General features: G+C 48.6%; 1 protein-coding gene across 1 annotated transcript in view; it reads left to right on the top strand.

The window, feature by feature from the left end:
* The first annotated feature begins 2,335 nt into the window (after positions 1-2,335).
* The window catches only part of GRK3 (G protein-coupled receptor kinase 3), a 60,131-nt gene continuing 43,213 nt past the window's right edge, over positions 2,336-19,253 (top strand). Inside the window, exons 1-2 of the mRNA XM_066199380.1 lie at positions 2,336-2,529; positions 15,973-16,049. Coding sequence (XP_066055477.1) covers positions 2,417-2,529; positions 15,973-16,049 — 190 coding nt within the window. The 5' untranslated portion in view covers positions 2,336-2,416. The remainder of the gene's footprint in view (positions 2,530-15,972; positions 16,050-19,253) is intronic.

Raw genomic sequence — 19,253 nt, 5'->3', positions numbered from 1 at the left:
TCCCTGAAAAGGAGGAGGCTCCACTGCCTGTTCGGCTCACTTTGGGAAAAAAAATCAGGTTTGATTCCACTCTGTTATTAAAAAATACCTGTCCCAGTGACCTTTAAATATAACACTGAAGGATGTATGTGTTTTACACACTGCTAGAGGTGAGCAGGAACAGCCTGACGTGGGCTGCCTCCCCAGCCAGGGCCTGGGGTGGCTGTGGGGACGTGCCACCACCTCTGCACTGCAGCGACACTTTGGAAATCAGCAGTGCAGGAAAAACCTTTGCTTATCACCCACCACCACCCTGGTGGCCGCTTCTTTTGGTGACCAGCACCAAAAGCAGAAAGAAGAGAACGAGTTCCTTAACTTGGCCTTCACCAGACCTCACTTCCTAGAAAATGTCACCAGGAATGTCTCTGACGTCTACACAACAACAATATCCAGCTAATAACGGTCAAAACGTGGCACAGGAATTAAATCAGAGAGCCTTAGGAATCCCAAGGGGCACCTTGGTGGCCGCTTTTGCTGTCACCACTGCTGTAAAGCCATCCAAATGTCTGAGCAAAGACAGGGCTCTCCTCAGCCAGGCAATGGTTTCTGTTTGCTTGGGGTGTTTAGCAACACCCTCAGGTCAGCGCCGAGATCCTCCCCGTGTGCTGCTGCTTCTGCACAGTGGCATCCCAGGAAACGAAACCCGTGGAAATACCAGCAAGAGTTGGGCAGAGGGGCTGCAGGAGCCAAAACTGGGGAGTCCCCCTGGGAAGAGCCAGCACAAGGCGTGTGTCCAGTCACATCACCAGGCTGAGGATGTGGTGAGAGGAATCTTTCTCTCATCGTACCCCTGCAAAAGGAGAGCCCACATGGAGGCTCTGGAAGAAGCTTTGGAGCGGGAGCCCCAGGAGCCACGGGAATCATAGCCAGCCCAGAGGAATTCAGGAGATAAAAATACCCCTTTCCATGTTGTAGCTTGGATCAGTGAAATCTTTAAACAGGGCTGGTGAGGGATTTTACCCTGAACTTCCAGGAGGGATGTGCCCCACGTCTTCCCCCGCTCCCTTCCACACCTGCTTGGACACTGAACCTCAGCTTTGCTCTGGGGCCACTGGTGGAGGAGAAACCTTCCCTAGTGGATCTGTTCCCGTGGAAAGTGATGGCTTAAATTAACATTTTCAACAAAAAGCAGGTTCTCAGACGGTTCATAATGAGGCACATGGAGAAATCCTCCCAGCTGTATACTCTACCTCGCTTTAATCAGATCATTAACTTTCATAAAGATGTAGGCAGGAGGAGTGGCGGCACTTGAAAAGAGCTCAAAACACGCTGAGTTTCAAACTTCAGACTTGTCATTGACTTAGCCTTTCATTGAGCCAATTATTTATGACATATTTGACGAAATTCAGAAAAGAAAGCACTTGAAATCTGCATATCTGCTCGGCTGCAGAGAAGCTACTACTACTTGAAGGAGGAACACGAGCAGGGAGCTCTGCTCAGAGCCCGAGGACACCTGGGTGCCTTGTTCTGCATCATTATTTGCCAGCAAGCGGTTCAACGAGCAGCGATGGGGTGTCACACAGATGCATTTATTTGTATCCTGTTTTCGTTATGCACGCGCTTTAATAAATTATGAGGAAATTAATTCTGGATTTATGAGTCCAACTGGGTGCTGAGGCTTGCAGGCAGCTCAGCGCTCCGGGGCTGGAGTTAGCTAGCTCTGGTGTTCCCCTTTTGCGGAACCGTGGAATCCTACACTACTTCGGGTTGAAAGAACCTTAAATCCCCATCCCACTCCCTGCCGTGGGCAGGGACACCTTTCCACTATCCCACGCTGCTCCAAGCCCCGTACAGCTTGGCCTTGGACACTTCCAGGCATGGGGCAGCCGCGACTCCTCCGGGCACCCAGTGCCAGAGCCTCCTGTCAGAAGGGACCGTGCCCGGGGCAGCGAACCCCCGCAGGCGCCGTCCCCGCTCCGGCGGCCGCCGCCGATCCACGTCCGGATTTTCGGCGGCGCCGCGGGGCAGCCCGGTCCGCCCGCCCATGGCCGCCGCGCGCGCTGCGAGCGCCGGGCCCGGGGCCGCGGGGGCCGCGCAGGCTGCGAGCGGCGGGGGCGGACCGGCCGCCGCCATGGGCCCGGCGGGGGCGGGCGGGCGCTGAGGGGGGCGCGGCGGGGGCTCCCTCCTTCCTTTCCCTGCCCGCCTGCCTCCCCTCCCTCCGCGCCGTCCGTCCGGCCGTCCGTCCGTCCCTCCTGCCGCCCGCCCGCTCGGGGCGCAGGGCGGGAGGCGGGAGCGGCCCCCCGCGCTCCGCACACGCGCACCGGGAGCCGCTCGGCCGCACCGGCGGAGCCGCCGCCGCCGCCCGCCGCCAACCCCCGCCCCGGGGGCGGCTGCCCCGGCGGAGCCTCCATCTGCAGCCCGGCGGCGGAGCGGGAACATGGCGGACCTGGAGGCGGTGCTGGCCGATGTCAGCTACCTGATGGCGATGGAGAAGAGCAAGAGCACCCCGGCGGCCAGGGCCAGCAAGAAGATCACCTTGCCCGAGCCCAGGTACCGCCCGCCCCGCCGCGGCCCCGGGCCGGCCCCCGGCGCCCTCCCCGGGCTGGACATAACGGTCCGGCCGTGCCCCGGCTCCCGCGGCCTCCGCCGGCACCGGGTCCGGCCTTGGCGAGCTCGGGGCCGGGCTGGCTGCGCTGCATGTGTTGAATGCGTGTGTTTATTTGGCACAACTTGTGCGGGGTCCCTCGGCGGGTGAAGGGGGGACGCCGGTCCCCGCGGGGACGAACCCCCCGTAGCTCGGGGGTTTATGGATTCTCCAGCCCCGCTTGCTCCGTCCGGCGGGGTGAGGAATTCCCGTCCGAAGCGGTCGGTAGCGCCCGAACCGAGCCGTTGTGGCCGTGCCGCTCTGCGGAGCGATTTTTTGGTGATGCTTCATGGGGTTTGACAGGGGATGCGGGAGGAGGACGGGGCCGGAGCTCGCCCTTAGCAGGCAGCTCACGGAGCAGAGGTGCTGGTGCGGGTCTGGGCTCCATCGCCCCGACCTTCCCCGCTCCCACCGCGGGAGCAGGCGGGTGCCCTGGCACAGCCGAGGTTGTTTCCTCGGGGCTTGGTGCTAAAAGCAGCTTTTCTTCTGCAAAAACAGCTTTTTTTCCCCGTGGTTATGTGTTTGTTATAAAATCACCTGAGCGTCGCTTATTCATTGCTGAAATTAAAACTAAGCTTTTCCTTTTTTTCTTTTTTTCATTGCTCTGTGTGTGTATATGTATATATATATAAAATGAAGATGCAGCCAGCAAACAAAATACTGCAACAGGAAAAATCTAAACCACATTTTACTGCAGAATGTGTAGGCAGTTTGGGAGCCTGCTGGTGGCCTAGCCTAGCTGTCTGCTGAGCCAGGGATCGCTGGAGCTCTCTTCCCACTTCTTCACTCGTTTTCCTGCCTTTCTGTTGGAATGCTGGGAGGCTGCGGAGCTGGGGAAGGTGAAGGGTGCCCAGCCCGTGTTTATCCCCGTTGCAGTGGCAGTGAGACCTCAGGTGATGAAGTTTGGCTGTTGTGTTTAAAGTCTGTTTGAGTGTGGCGTTACTGGACAGACAAAGGTGCCTGCTTTTCCCCTGATATGTGTTTGCACTTGGAAAACATCACAGTATCCATGATATTTCGCCCTGTTATCCCGAGGTGCAGCTTTGCTGGGGATGCTGGTGGCTTCGTGTGTCTGGGTGTCCTGGTGATGTCAGTGCTGTCCTCGGCGATGTGCGGCGGTGCTGCTCCCTGTTCCCGGCAGGGACGTGACCGCTGTGGGCAGGTGAAAGGTGGGACGTGGAGGGTTGCAGGGCAGCAGGAGTCCTGCTAACACCAGGAGAAATATCAGCATGGCTGATGCTTGTGGCGAGGCTCAAAGCTGCTGCCTGCACCGACATCCCTCGTGCCCAGCGCGGTGGAAGCCTCGTAGCGAGCACAGCACGAGGCCTGAGGAACCTGCTGTGCTTTGCTCTCCTGCCCCAGGATTTACCTGGTGCCAGTGTTTGGTGGTTTCCCTGAGCTGGGAGAGACCGTTTCCCTGTGTTTGGGAACGGCAGCCAGGTGCCAGAGGAAGTTTTGCAGAGGAGGAGGGAAGGTGAAAGGATCGGCGGCCAAAGCGCCTCGCTCCTCGGGCTGCCTGTGGCAGAACCTGTTGGCATGGGATATTAAAGGAGAAGCATGGCTTGCCACCTTCCCTGGTCTGTGGTGCTCTGCAAGAGGTGAGGAGCCTTCAGGGAGGGGAGGTTTGGGGCTGTACGTGGTGCTGTGGCACGGAGACGTGCCAGGCCCTTGGCACAGGGGCGGAAGGAAGCACGGACATAACTGAGAACAGGGACTTACCTCAGCCCCGGGACCACAAACGGCTCTAGGGTACCCGAAATGACTGAACCTCTCAGCTTCTAACTGAAACCAGGGATTTCCTCATACAGTAGGAAATTGTGACCGTTATTCTGGTGTCAGATATCTTTGTGCTGGCTTCTGGCTGGTTTTTCTGATCCCTCTCATTAGAGCAGACGTGGTGTGCCGGGTATACTGAAATATTCTGTATCGCTGGCAAAGTGATTCATTTAAAATGACATAAATCGGCTGGTTAAAGGCAGGTTGATATAGTAACAGTAAAAAAATACAACACACGGAGTCCTCTCTTGTTTGAAATCAAACAATTTTTCCAGATATTCATTATTGCTGTGCTTGTGAGCAGCTCCTTGGAGGGCCACGGGCTCGGCTCTGTAACGCTGGGTGTGCAGCCATCCCCGCCATCAGTCCTGGCTGTCGCTGGGACAGAGAGCAGGAAGGTCACTGGAATATCACATCCACGCATGAGAATAAATGTCCATGCATTATTGCAGCACTCTGCTCACAGGTACGTGTTGGTTTACCTCTGGTGGGCAACCACAGTCCAGGGACAGGTCCTGTTCGCTGGCGTTATCTCCTCTTGAAATATTACAAAGCTTTTACCCCTCGTTTCTTTGCTGGAGCCCAGTACACCTGTCGGCACCCTTTTATCTTCCCCAGATAAGGCTGAGGCTAAATGAAGCAAATGAGTTTACTGTAATGCAAATTTGAGGGGGCTTCCTGTTTACAAGGAAATAGCTGTAGTGCCGGCAGAATGAATTCCAAGGCTGCAGGCCAAGGCTTAGCAGCAAATAAACTATGAGGGTGAAGAGTTTATTGGCCGTAGGGCTGATTATTGCTGAGTTTTTTGTGAATTATCCTCGGACTGGTTTTGTCCTGAAATTGTTAAATATCACGGTTTGGGGAGGAAGGATAGAAAACGCTAATGAGCCGGGAGTGCCTGAGGAAGAGGATTAGTGTGTTTTTGGTTTTTTTAAGCACCAAAACAAAACAACCCTTCTTCCATCCTCTGTCATCTGCTTTTCCTTCCCTTCTGCATTTCCTCCTTTCGTTCCTAAGAGCCTTGCCAAGAGCTGTGAGAGCTGTGGTATCTTTCTGTTGTACATTGTTTCCTAAAAGCCTGTTTTTCAGGGAGATTCACATGGGTGGGCAGAAAGACTGTCAGAGGCAGAATATCCTGCTGAAATCAGGCCTGGAATGGGAAGGAAGTCAGCCCTGTGGAAATACGAGCAAATATGAAACCTAAATCTTATTCTGCAGCATTGCTCTCAAATATCTTAAGTTTTGGTGGGAAAGGAGTAAATTAGCTGCACTTCTGATTTTTTTTTTTTAATTTTTTTTTTTTTTTTTGGCTATTCAGCAGGCTGCTGAGGTTTTTTACTTTTCCGTGTAAATTTTACATTTCCCTTATTTTGGTCAAAGGGAGTGGAAGAGCACTATAGAACAGCTGTTTTTATTTGCCAGCAGCTTGTTCTGGTTTGAGGAAAGGATTTGCGTAATGTGAAGCTGAGAAAAATGGTCCAAGAAATCAGGTAACAAATGAGAGAGGGCTTAGGGCTTGCAGAAGCCTCTTGTGTGCGCCACTGGAAAGTTGACATTAAACCTTTCTTACTATAAACATCACGTAAGCTTTGGGTGCTTTTGGTATACAAATACCACGGGCATGGTAACAAAACACAGCATCCATCTGTCCAGGCTTCTCTCCCTGAGGCTGTAGATATTTCCCATCTCATCTCTGCTTTTCTAACCCGCTTTCGCTAATTACCTCGGTTGCAAGTTAATTCTGATTTTGCTCGCAATCTTTTTCTTTGGTCTGCTGTGTTCCTCTGAATCTTGTTCTGCTGGGGGAAAAGGGAGCATGTTGCAGTGACTTTTTTCTTAAAGATCATGCTTTTAACATGACATTTTCCCTCAGATATCATCCCATCTTCACGTAACTTGCAGAGGTGAATTCTGGCCCCTGGTACCCAGTTGCTTCTTGTAGGGTGGTTGATGTGCCCTTTGCTTTCTTACCCAGTATTCAAACTGGCTTGTTAAAACTCTGATTGAGGGTTGTTGAAAACACAGAGGTTAATTTGCCTTCCCAACTCTATCCTGAGCTGTTTGTGAGTTCTTTTCCTCCTCTGTTGGTGCTGAATATTGTTGAATTCCAAGTGACATCTCCTGCTCAGGGTTAAGCATCATTGCTCCGTTCTCTCGTGCTTCTGATTTTGTAATTTTGTGCTCTTAGCCTTACTTTGCTCTTTCTGTGGATTTCAGTTCTTTCTTTGAGCTGGCCTTCAGGGAGTTCTTGCACCTTGTGAAACTTTTGTTAATCTCTGAGTTGCAGGCTCACATTCCCATCTCCGCTGTCAGTCTGGGTGACTTTGGTGGTGTTTTCTCTGGCGTTGTTTAACGCCTCCGTGTTGTGTTTATTCATTTACCGTGCTGTCTCTGGGAAAATTTTCCTGACAATTGCTTGTGTAATTTTCATTTTTGTTGCTATTCCGCCCATGTCAGCCCTCTGTGTCTCTCTAGGTGCTTCTTTGTTGCTGCAAGAAAACTGTTCAGTTTTGGGCACCTTCCTGGGCAGCCCCTTCCCGTCAATGCCTGACAACCCTTTCCATGAAGAAATTCCTCCTGACATCCAAAATCTTAAGCCTATATAGTAGATCAAAGCTTTTCTTGCTATCTAGCACTGCTAGTGTGAAAAAGCACATGGGAAGGTTCACTGGGAACTGCTTGAGGAAGGGGAAAGACTTGCTTTTTTCTGAGCTAAGAGTACAAGAAAGGCTGAACACTTTTGTTTTTTGGTGGATTAGCTCAGGGTGAGACAGAATAGTGAAATTTTGATTGGAAGTTCAGCCTCCCTGCTTTGCTGTCAGCAGAGGTGTATGGTTGTGAAGGCAGTAAGAAATGGCTCTCCCAAAATAATTGGTTGTGCATACAGAATGCTGGGGCTGCTAACAACGTGTACTAGCTTTTTATCTCAAGTCAGCTTTGTACTACAGCACTTTCTTGGGAAGAGTGCATGCCTGGGGATGGATTATGGCCTGTCAGAGTAGGAGGCTGTATGGGAGGGCTCCTGCTTGCTGTGGGTGCTGCTCTTGGCTCTGTTTGGGTGCTCTCTCTCTCTCTGGAAATTCAGTTTTTACTGTACTTGCAGCGTCCCATATCCTGATAACAGACAGGCCTCTACAGGAGAGCACAGGAGGATGAAAGTCCTTTGCAGAGCTTTAAGAGACAAGGAATGAGCGTCTGGATGAAGAACAGCTTGTTATTATCTGTATTGTACAGATCAGGAGCCAGTTAGAAAACACCTGATGTACCTTTGTTCACATGAGGCACCTTGGGCAGGTGCAGGAGTCGAAGCTGAATTTCCTGAGCCTCAGTGGAGGCCCTCGACTGTCTCAGCTCCTGAGCATCTCGTGCTTGGAGCATCTCTGGGCAGCGGAAGGAGAGATCTGGGCTTCAGAGAGATGCTCCAATTACTTCTCCCTGGGGATGCTGTAGGATTGCAGCGTATGTTTTGCAGCACAGACCTTCCCTCGGGCGTCATTACCTTAAATAAGAAAAAAAGGTAAATCACGGTGATCTGGGGGGAGATCAGTGTGCAGCCTTCTGTTCCTGTGCTAAAAACAGAGGGATGGTTCTGGATGTGTTTTTGGGGAAAGCTTCCGAAATGTGATGTTGTGTTACAGGTGTGAAGCGCTCCTTTGATCCTGTGCCTGGTGCAGGTGGGCTGCAGGTGCTGTGGGACCTGCCAGGTGTTTTTTCAGTAAAATTAATGAACTTTATAGCTCTTACTCCTTCTATAGCTGGTGGCTTTTCAGTGCCCGGACCTTCCTGTGTGAAATGGTTTCAGCCAACACTGGAACTATAACATCAGGACACAGGCGTGTGCAGCCCTTGGTTTCTGTTCTGGTGAAATCATGTGGAATGGCCTGGTTTAATCTTCTTATCAATAATGGCTTTATTTTGTTGGTAATTAATAAAATTAGTAAAAAGCCTATCAGGAGCCGTCAGGTCCAGGTGCATAAACCAAATAGCAGAATTTAATTGAACTAAATTGGTGCGAAAGCAGCAGTTTCTGGCTTAGAAAATACAGCTGTTTTCCACAGGAGCTTCACCCCATACTTAACGAAAAACATCATTTCAATACTGACTAAACACCTATATAAATACGCCTTGCAGAAATAAATTAACAATTTTTGAAAGCTTTTGAAGGATCATAGAGCCCCTCAGCCCCCTTCCAGCGTGCCAGGAGTTTGTCCTGTCAGCACATGTCATGTCCTGTTGAGGAGAGAGCCGGGGAAGGGGCGGATTTCTGGGGATCTGGTGCAGATCAAAGCCATCATCAGGGATCCAGCCTGGGATGTGTGACAGCAGACGGGCACCAGCTGCGCTCCCAGCTCCTGCAGCCCCGCCGGGAGCTCGGCATGGGAGCTGGGAATTGCTGGGAATTGCTCGGGGGAGTTCTACCTCTGCTCAAGGTGCACATGAGGAAAGAGCTCCCGGCAGCTTCTGCGTCCTCCCGGGAAATTAAAAAACTCCAGGGAGCCCAATGAAACACTCCGCGCTTCAGACCTTGGAGAAAGACACCCCTGTCCCCAGGGGCCGAGCACAGGATGAGCCTCCGTGTGACAGCTCTGGGGATGGGGCTTGGCTGCTGCTGTTGGTTGTGTTTCTGCCTCAATTTCAGCAGGGGAAACCAGCCCTGTGAAACTGACGTTTAGGTGGGGAAGAGGCGTGATGGGTCCAGGGGATGGTGGTGAATGGGGTTAGATCCAGTTGACACCCAGAGGAAATGGGAAGGCATGAGGGGTGGTTTAGATGGATGTTAAGGAAGATTCCTTCATGGAAGGGGCTGTCCAGCTCTGGCACAGGCTGCCCAGGGCAGTGGTGGAATCTCCATCCCTGCAGGGGTTTAAAAGCCATGTATACGTGGCACTTGGGGACGTGGGTCAGTGGTGGCCTTGGCATTGCTGCAGGAATAATTGGTCTTGATGGTCTCTGGGGACTTTTCCAACCTAAACAACCCCATAACTCAATTAAAAAAAGACAAATCATAGGATGTTTTATTTTTGATGTCTCAGGTAGGGATGGCTGAGACAGCCATGGGAGTGGGACACAGATTTGAGTGTGACATTCCTTTTTGAGCCTTCTCATCATTTGCTGTTGTTTTCCAGTCTCCAGTCTGGCTGTTCCATTTCTTCTCTATCCTCTTCTGTTCATTTTGATATTTGAAGTAATTCTGTGTTGTGCATCAGTCCTCTGATTTTTTTTTAGTAGGGGTTTTGATGTTTGTTTTTCTTGCCCGAGATTTTCCTAGTTGTTCAAAAATACAGAAACATTCCTGTAGTTTTAACTTGTTGTTTAAAAGAGCTTTGAAAGATCTGTTTCTTAGGCCAAATATTTCATCCCGGTTTTCACTTTTGATCAGTCTTGCATTGCTAAACCTTTTAAATGCACTTGTACAAAGAGAAAAAAACAACCCACTTTCGGCTGTGGTGGCTCTGGGCCATTCTGCCAGTGCTTTGAATTGTGCTTGTTGACCCTGTCATGCTTTCAATTCAGAGGCCTTTGGGGCAGGATCTTTGGTCCAATTTTAGCAACTTTATGATGGATTTGGATAGTGGAAATAAACATTTAAAATCTCTGTAAAATTGCATCCTGAGCCTATAAATGAGTAAATAAATCAGAGGCGTTTGTCAGTGTTGGCTGTAGTTCTTGGTCTCTCAGTGAAGGTTTATACTTGCTACTTGCAAAGAAAGTTCTAAACATTTGAGATTGAGAAAGATTAGAAAAAATTGGCACGTCTTCAGTAATTTTGTGTTTGTTTAAAAAAAAAAAAGTAATTTATGATTGGCGAATGCCTTAATTGCAGTCAGAGCGAGGAGATGTGATTTTTGCTCTGATTTCCCTTTCTTGTAATTTCTCAGCAGCAGCAATCTGGTGGAAGGGCAAGTCCTTGACACTGCAATTTGGTGTAATTATTCCTGAAAAATTCATGTACTTAGAAGCTTTTATATTAGTTTCAGATTTCAGCGCTGATAATGCCTCAAGGATCTTGGGGCTGGCGTTTTGTGAAGTCGGAGCTGCACGGCTCCTGCTTCTGGCTCCCTCCTCGTAAACTTTCCCCATTAAAATAATTTGCATAAGTGAAGCTGCTGATGCAGGGAGGGGAGGGGGGTGTGGGCAGGTGTTGCTGTGCTCTAATCCCTTCCATCCCACAGGGCTCTGGGGTGAAATATGTTGCTAATCACTCACGACAGTTCTAAGAGCATTATTTCACTGCTGCGAGATGACTTGGCTTGGTGTGAAGGCACCAAATGGGGCAGAAATGGGTGAAGTCGGGCCAGGGAATGGCAGAGCCCCGTGGAGGTGGGGTGTGCCTGTGGTGTGATGTGTTCATGGAGAGAAATCAAAGTTTGGGGTCACTCATTGCTTTGTCAGCTGATGAGGCCAAGCGCTAATTAATAACTGACTCACAGAAGGATTTGGATCGGGAAAGACCTTCAAGATCGAGTGTGACTCTGTGTGTTTACAAGGAAGAGATAAATATATCAGTTTAGATGGTGTCGTGATCTTTTCTGTTTTTCTGTGCTGGGGATTTGCCCCACGGACTTCTGGAACCACATGTGAAGCAGCTTTTACAGCATTGAGAGCCCAGTCATTTGGAGAAGTCTTGACTTCTGCTGAACTTTGAGCTGAGTGCAATCTGAGAGGAAGCAGGATGAAATGGATTCAGTGGTTTGCGAGTGTTCGGTGTTTATTGCCCCTGATACAGGAATAACTGAAGGTGGCTGCGATGTAGAGATGGCACGTCGGGAGCGCAGAGAGTGGACGGGCACTGCTAAACCTTGGCAGTCAAGGCACTGGCCATGGAGTTGATGAGTATCTGGCATTTTCTTGAAGTAATTAGTAATTTGGACGTGCCAGGAGCCATCAGTGCGTTGTTGGATACAGGAGCCGCATGTGGCAGAGGGATGGTACCTGCTCTAATGACAAAGGGGAGGGAAAAAATAAATCCAGCTTTATTTTACAGACTGGAGGTCTGAGCAGATAAAGTTTATCACCTGCTCTTGACAATACAGGAAATGTTGATAGAGTTAAATCCTGAACTAAGCTCTTAACAGTCTCTTTGAAGCTGCTGTTTCATTCTTATTTTGTTTTTCTGTTCTCCTGTTTCTGTTTCAGCCTATTGGGGAATATATTAATGACTGGAACTGCTCATTTTTAATGCAGGTGTGGGTCTGTAATGTTGCCCATTGTTTATCCAAGCTGTGGTGTGCATGTGTGCACCTGTACACCAGATAACATCCCACAAATCTGAACGCTTATTGATTTAAAAGAAATATCATCTGCTCTGATGATAAATAATTCAAAGCTCCTTTAAGCTCCAGTAGTAGGAAGGCCAGTAGTAAGGAGCTTCTTGACCTAGTTCCGGTAGTAGGAGTATTGTATATATGGATACACCCCATTGCCTCCTTCTGTGCCCTTTCCTTTTCTGAGGTGTGAGTTGCTTCAGAAGAACTTCAGGGACAAAATCTGTGTGAAATGAATAGCAGAACTTTTATAGAATTGTGGAATAGTTTGGGTGGAAAGGACTTTAAAGCCCATCCAGTTCTACCCCTTGCCGTAGGCAGGGACACCTTCCACTATCCCAGGTTGCTCCGAGCCCTCTCCAGCTTGGCCTTGGACACTTCCAGGGATGGGACAGCCACAGCTTCTTTGGGCAATCTGTGCTGGGGCCTCTCCACTCTCACAGGGAAGAAATATTTCCTAATATCTAATTTAAACCTCCTCTTTGCCAGTTTGAAATCATTCCCCCTTGTCCTGTTGCTACATGCTCTTGGAAGAAGTCCCTCTCCATCTTTCTTGGAAGTATGAGAACGAGTGCCGTTTGTTTTCCTGTCCTCTGTAAATCCTGGTTTGGGCATATTCCCACATCCATTGGAGTTGTGCTCCAGCTGCCCTATGGATGGTTCCTCAGTTCCAGTGGCCATTCTTGGGCACACGCAGTCAGACACCCAGCAGAAGTTTCATTTCTCCTGCTTGGCATGCTTCTCCTTGGAGTCCTGTCGCTGCTCTGTTCCGGGGCAGCAGCAGGAGTGGCTGTTGTTGTCCAGGGCTGCAGCCAAGGACAAGTCCTGGCTTTGGCTGAGCTCCTCTCCCAAGTTCCTTCTGGTTTGCTGCTGCTGCTGGAACTCGTCTGAGAGGGAGGATCGTGGATGCTCTTGCCTTACGTGCCTTTTCTGTGTTAAAAAGGACATAATGTGTTTTGTTCTTAGCTTTTCAGACATGTTTTCAAGTAGACATTTTCTGCCTGTGCCGACCTTGGCACTGCGGCTGCTGCCTGTGCCCTGCCAGGCTGCTCACAGACAGCGAGAGCTGTTTAATTCCAGAATGGAGTTTAACCTTGAAGGCTGCCTTTCAGCAGGTTTCTTTGATCAAAGCTGGAGTGACTAGAGCTCCAAGATGCAGCTTGAAGCTCCTTTCAACAGACTGTTCAGCTCATGCTTGAAATAAATCCCTTTTCTGGGCAGGAGGAGGAGCTGACCAGGTTAGAGCGTCCTGTGCTGCTCGCAGAGTTGATGAGGATGCAGATAAGTCATCTTCTACCTGCTTGGGGCAGGCAATGTGCTCCAACCTGCTCTGCAGGCCTGGGATGCTTGTTCAGCTCCTTCTTTGAGGGCAGCTTCACCCAGGGGAAGTGCAAGAGCACCCAGCTGCCCATGTGCAGGCACTGCTGGGCATCTCCCCGGGGCCGGTGGCAAAGGGCTTCCTTGTGCTCCCAGTTAAACCAGCAGTTACAGAATCCCAGAGTTAGTGAGGTTGGAAAAGCCCTCCAGGACCATAGAGTTCAACCTGTGCCTGATCTCCACCTTATCCCCCAGCCCAGAGCTCTGAGTGCCGTGTCCAGATATTCCTTGGATGCCTCCAGGGGTGCAGACCCCACCGTCTCCCTGGGCAGCCCCTTCCAATGCTTGACCACCCTTTCAGTGAAGATAAAGATGCCCAGAAAGAGGTACCCAGGGTCCAAGCTGCATTTCTCACCAAATGGTAGGCCTGACTTGGACTTCTCCTAAACATACCTCAGTTGACTTGTGGTATGTGAATAGTAAATGGAGTGTTTCTGGATTTTTTTGTTGTTCGCTGTTTTCTTCCTCTTCAAAATGAAAAGAATACATGAGGTTTTGCTGCAGTCCAGTTGGATGTGCTTTTGTTTCTGAAGTCTCCCTGGAATTTTTTTTTAGCCAACTTTTGTTTCTGCTCCTTGTGAGTGCTGCTATTAAGGTGGATCATGCTGTGAACTGAGATGAACTCGTGCAGAAACGGCCACTTCTTGCATTAGCGCGTGGTTTGTGCTGATGGCATCTCTGGCCAGGGAAAGCTTTTCAGAAATGGCTGTGTTTCTGTGAAATGCAGCTTTTAATCCCAGATTGTTTACGTGTAGGGCAACTAATGAGTCAATAGACTAAAGCGGAGAGGGAACCTTTCTTCCTGTTTGTGGAACGTGCTAAGCCCCATTTTAAAATTTTCCGTCCTTCTGAAGGACACATGGACTCTGCTTCAATTCTTTGAACTCCAGAGGATTTCTACCTGTAACTCCCATGTGAGAATTACGAGGTGATTATTCTGGATAGTCACAATCCACTCCATGTAATTTATTCCTATTTATTCATGTGGATAAGTAGCAAAGATTTTAAAGGAGTGCGAGCGTTGAGGAGCCAGAATGTAGCGCGGGCTCCTGTAGCCTGTGATCATTTTACAGATTTGTTCAGTTTCTGTGGCTGCAAAAGACATTTTGTTCCCTTGACGTTATCCATCAGACCAGAAGTACGGGATGTCGGCAGAGGGGAGGAGGAGGAGGCGCTGGAGAGGTTTGCTCCTTACACAATCACTGTTTTCCTGGGCGCTTCAGTCGCACGTTAAATTTTCATTATCTTCTCCCATTGTCTAGACGGAAGATCTGTTGGTGTAATCTCTCGCAGCGCGCTCTTTGGAGCAAAGAGGAAAGCTTTCTTGATGTCATTATTATGGAAAAGGGGCTTATTCTGTTACTGCTGGTCTGGTGGGCAGTGGGAACGGGACGGCGCCGAGGGGCTCGGGAGGAGGGGGAGCTGTGGGCTCTGGGAACTCGTGCCAGGATTGTTCATCTCCAGTGGAGCCTCTGTGAACACAGAGGGAAGAGGAGAAGGTCTGGTTGGCAGAAGATTTGGATTGGATTTTAGGAAGAAGTTGTTCCCTTTGAGGGTGAGGAGGTGCTGGTACAGAGAGGCTGTGGCTGCCGCATCCCTGGAAGTGTCCAAGGCTGGGTTGGATGGGGCTTGGAGCAACCTGGGATAGTGGAAGGTGTCCCAGCCCTTGGCAAGGGATGGAACAAGGTATTCTCTAAGATCCCTTCCAATCCAAGCCATCCTGTGATTCCACAGTCTCTTATTTACTGCTCCCTCTTCATTTAAAATCAGTATTTTGTTTAGATTGTTAAAATACACAGAGGGCAGACCCAGTTCTTAATGAACAAATAAACAGCAAGTTCGTCACTGAATAATTCATAATCTCAAACCTGATTAACAGTGTTCAGCCCTCCCAGTTCTTGTCTGACTTGATGTGCTGGTTGGCCTCCAGAGCTCTCGCTTTGGATCACAGTGTTCAGAGATCCGTGTTCCATGTGGGACTTGGAGATACACAGAAAACTATTAATAGGATATTTTCCTACATGGGAGTTTAGGGCCTTCCAGCAAAGTCCTTGGCTTTATTGCAGGCTTTTTTCTGGTCAAGTCATTCAGACTTCGTGCCTCAGGTCCTCCTCTGAGGAGGAGTGTGGATACTTTCCTCCCTCCACGGAGGAGATGTTTGTCAGTATTTGGGAGGCTTCTCAGAATTTTAATGCTGGGGTGATGTTGGAATTCTGGAAACTTAGATTTTAAGATCCTGTGAGCACACGAGAGGGGACGTCCCTGAGGTCAGTGAGGCTTAGCTGCTCAGTCTTGCTACTGCAGAAATATGAATGATATTTAATGGCCTTGTTTAGGGCGTGAGTACTTTGTTCAAGGTTATTTTTATGATAATAAATAGTATAATTATAATAGTAGGTAGTATAATTACAGTAATAAATAGCATGTATGGAAATTATCGATTTTAAAATTGGAAACAGAGAAAGTCTGGTGGAATTTTGACTCGATACTGTGACAATAGAGTTGCTTCACCAAGGCCCAGCACTGCTGCATTGATTTTAAGATTTATGTACTTGCATTGTTGCTCATATGAAATTTTTATGGGCATTATATTACGATGAATATTGAGGTTACTTGACAAATAAAGGAAATCTTTGTTAATGTGTTTTAAGTGAGTGATCGTGCCATTATAAATTAGGCAAAGTAGATGTTAAGTGCACTGCAGCCAAGCAGGGCCTAATGGAGCTGCTGTTGGCTCCTTGTGTGGCTGATCCCAGGCAGCTCGGGGTGATTTGTGCAGTTATTTTACTGAGACAGGAATAAAGTGGTGACCAGGGTGACCCCAGGGATCAGCTCCCCCAAAGCCAGGCAGGGTTCCATGTGACTTTCCTTCAAAGGTTTAAAAAAAGCAATTTCAAGTAACCTCTCTTTTTTCCCCTTTTTTTCTTTCAGTATCCGCAGTGTTATGCAGAAATATCTCGAGGAAAGGGGTGAATTAACCTTTGACAAGATCTTTCATCAGAAGATTGGTAAGTCATGTCTCAGTAAAATGTTACTCGTGTAGGTATTTTCAAGATCAGTTTGGTTTTTACTTTTCTCTCGGGTGCCTGCCGAGAGGTCAGTGCTGTAGATTGTCTGAAGAACACTGGAGGATGGACAGGACTTAGTGAAACAAAGGGTCTTCAAGAAGATGAAATGTTGTGGAAGGGAAGAAGATGAGGCAAGGCAATCTGTCAACTTCAGGGTCTGGAAAACTACAGGGAAAATAATTAAATTATTTGGAAACATCGAGGACAAAATTATATTACTTGGTATGGGCTTGTCAACAATGTAATGTGTCACATCAGTTAAGCATTTTTTTTTCTTTGCAGAGGTAATGAGCCTGTTGATAAGGGAGCAGGAGGAAAGATGCCAGATGTGTTGTCTTGACCCTCTGACATGGTGTTCTTGCTCTCAATGTGGGGGGACGTAGCCTGGGTGAAACTGCTCTGTGCAGGGGCTGAAACTGCTGGGAAAATGGACTTGTGGAGCAGTTATCTGGTGTTCCATGGAAAGGTGGACCCAGGGAATGGGAATAGTCCCTGGATCAGCATTCAGTTAACTGAGTGCTGCAGTGAGGAGCCTCTGTGTTCTGCTGTGACACACCGAGGTCAAGGACAAAAACTGCATGAACCAGGGGAGGGGGAGAACGCAGATTTCCCAGGGAAATCCAGCGGTGCCCTTCGTCTCCACCTGTGCCAGAGCAATCACACAGGCACAGCCTGGGGACCCTCGGGGCAGGGACTTGGCTGTGACAGCCAGCCCTGGGCTGTGTTGGCTCAGCTGGATCACACGACTAAATATAAAGTCAGTGTTGTAGCTAGTGAGGCATGTGAAATAATCCTCTTCTGGCAGAATGTTGTGTCCATCCTGGCAGTGGATTAAAAAAATATACATGGACCTGCTGGGAAGAGTCCAGGAATGAGTGCAGGCCTTGCTGAGCTCTCTGTTAAATCTGACCTACAGGGAAGTATTGAAATAGGGTGTGATGTGGGCAGTGGAAGGGAGAAGTGAGGTTGAACATGATTCAAAACCAGAAAAGCTGTTGCAGAGATGATGAGGCTAGTCCATTTTCCAGAGCTTTAATGTGTCAATGAAAACAAACAAACAAAAAAAATTGATATGAATAAAATTTAAAATTGTAGTGGTAGTGTGGGTAATAAGGCAGGGAGTGGATTTCATGAGGGGGTCATGGGATCCTTGTCCAGCAGATCTGAGGAGTGACTCGGCTGGGATAGGACAGCTGCTCCTGTCTTGGAAAATGGGGAATGGGCTGGGAAGTCTTGAGGAAGTCAGTGGTTTTATTGTTGTCTGAAATGAAACTGTAGTGAATAAAGTACCTGGTTTCCCAGGAAAAGTGGTGCAACGGGGGCATCTTTGGGCTGGCTGAGTTGTCACTGGCCTCCCTTCTGGTGAGAGCAGAAACACCCCAAAACCTTCCTGCTTGCCTGGCAGTGTGCCGCTCACTGGAGTGCGAGTTTTATGTACTGCCAGATTAAAGTAATCGGTGTTCCTGTGTCTCAGAGTGTCATTAGTGGCTCTCAGAGCTATTGGAAGAAGTCTTGGGGAGCTTTCCAGTGTGTTTCAGCAGTTGGAGTGTGGCCTGTACTTGTGCTTAGAACTATCAATTTTTAATGTGGCCAAAACTTTTGCCATGCAAATGTACAGATACCTTGTTTTCTTGTACTGACACCTCAGTGTGTGCTTCAGCTCCAGTGCCTGTGCTGAATCATTAATATTTTGCTGTAGCCTGGCAGTTGCAAAATAAGCGGAATTTTAAGCAACCAAACACAGCCTGACTTCAACTGAGTCTCTTTGGGGGCAGTGAAATGAAGAAGTCCGTTTTTTTTTTTTCTCTCTCTATAAAAAGAGAAGTCAAACAGACCATCTTCTATGTAATGGATATTTCTATTTATGTAATTGAATACTTTTCATTACCTGTTACAGCGAGGACTGTTGCAGTTATTTTGATAAGTTACAGCAATTACAGTTCGGTAACTGGAACCTTGGAAGGATTAGATCTTTCTCCTTTTTTCCCCATGTTGGTTGTAGCCATTAAACCTGGAATTTTAGAGCCCAGTTTCATTAACATTTTGGTTTCTGTGCACAGAGGAGAGCTTTCCTCCTCCTCTCCCCGGGTACAGTCAGAGCAGGACTTGCCCTGGATTACCTGGAAATGAGGAGCAGTTCTGTGACTGCTCTACAGGAGTTTCAGTTAATTCTGAAGCTGAAATAGGATTTAGAATGGAATTAAAAAAAGATTAAAGCTAAACATGACTGTTTTTAACAGCAGACTTTGCATCACGCTGGAAAATACAGTATTTCCTTACTGTGGTTGTTCATTTAAATTTGATTGCATTTTCTAGCGTGTTCTTTGCCATTCAATTAGCTCTGTTTCCAGACATTAATTAGCATAATTGCTTGTGGTAAAGTACCTGCAGTTTTAGGCAAGCGTTATGCAAAGGGCTGTGAGAAGAAGTATGGGGAGGTAATTAAAACTCTAATCACTTTTTTGTTCTCCTCGTTGTCTCTTTGTCTTGGGAGGGATGTGGGACCACAGGTGGGGCAGGTGCTGGGTGTGCTGGGGTGGGGGGACCCACGGGAGGCTCCTCCTGCTCCTGTGGAGTCTCCAGGAGCCTGGATCTTCAGTAATTCTGCTGGATCATCCCTGGTTTTTCCTCAGCTGAGGAGCCATCCAGCACTCCCTGCTTTATCCTTGCACACCGACTATAGAACTGCACAGAGCTCCCCAGTTTTTCCTTGGCAACTGCTCTAGATGAGAACTGTTCTGTTTCTTTTTTTTTTTTTTTTTTTTTTTTTTCCCCCAGACCTAAATTCTTCCTCCCAGCTCCAGGTCACTGGTGGTTTTTTTGGGTTGGTTTTTTTTTTTTTTTTTTTCTGTTTTTCAGTATCCTTTCAGATGTAAACCCAGGCTTTGATCAGCTGTCTGATACAAGGGCTCTGATGTCAGTGTGGAGTCGTTCCTGTGGATGTTTCCCTATGAATGTGTCTAATTATGGTGCTGATCTCATCATCTGCAAGCGTTTATTCTTAGTGAGCCCTAAAATCGTTTTAGGGTCAGTGCTTTCCTGGTCCCACTGCCAAAGCTTGGCCCAAATTCCCTTCCTGCCAGGTGTGCAACTGCAGGGAATCGCAGGGACAGCTCTGGCTCGGAAACCAAAACCTTTAGGATC

Source organism: Chamaea fasciata, unplaced genomic scaffold, assembly GCF_029207755.1.
Source record: "Chamaea fasciata isolate MVZ Bird 193981 ecotype frontalis unplaced genomic scaffold, bChaFas1.0.hap1 SCAF_18, whole genome shotgun sequence".
Taxonomy (NCBI): domain Eukaryota; kingdom Metazoa; phylum Chordata; class Aves; order Passeriformes; family Sylviidae; genus Chamaea; species Chamaea fasciata.
The sequence above is the reverse complement of the archived record's forward strand: the minus strand, read 5'-3'. Positions and strand labels throughout refer to the sequence as shown.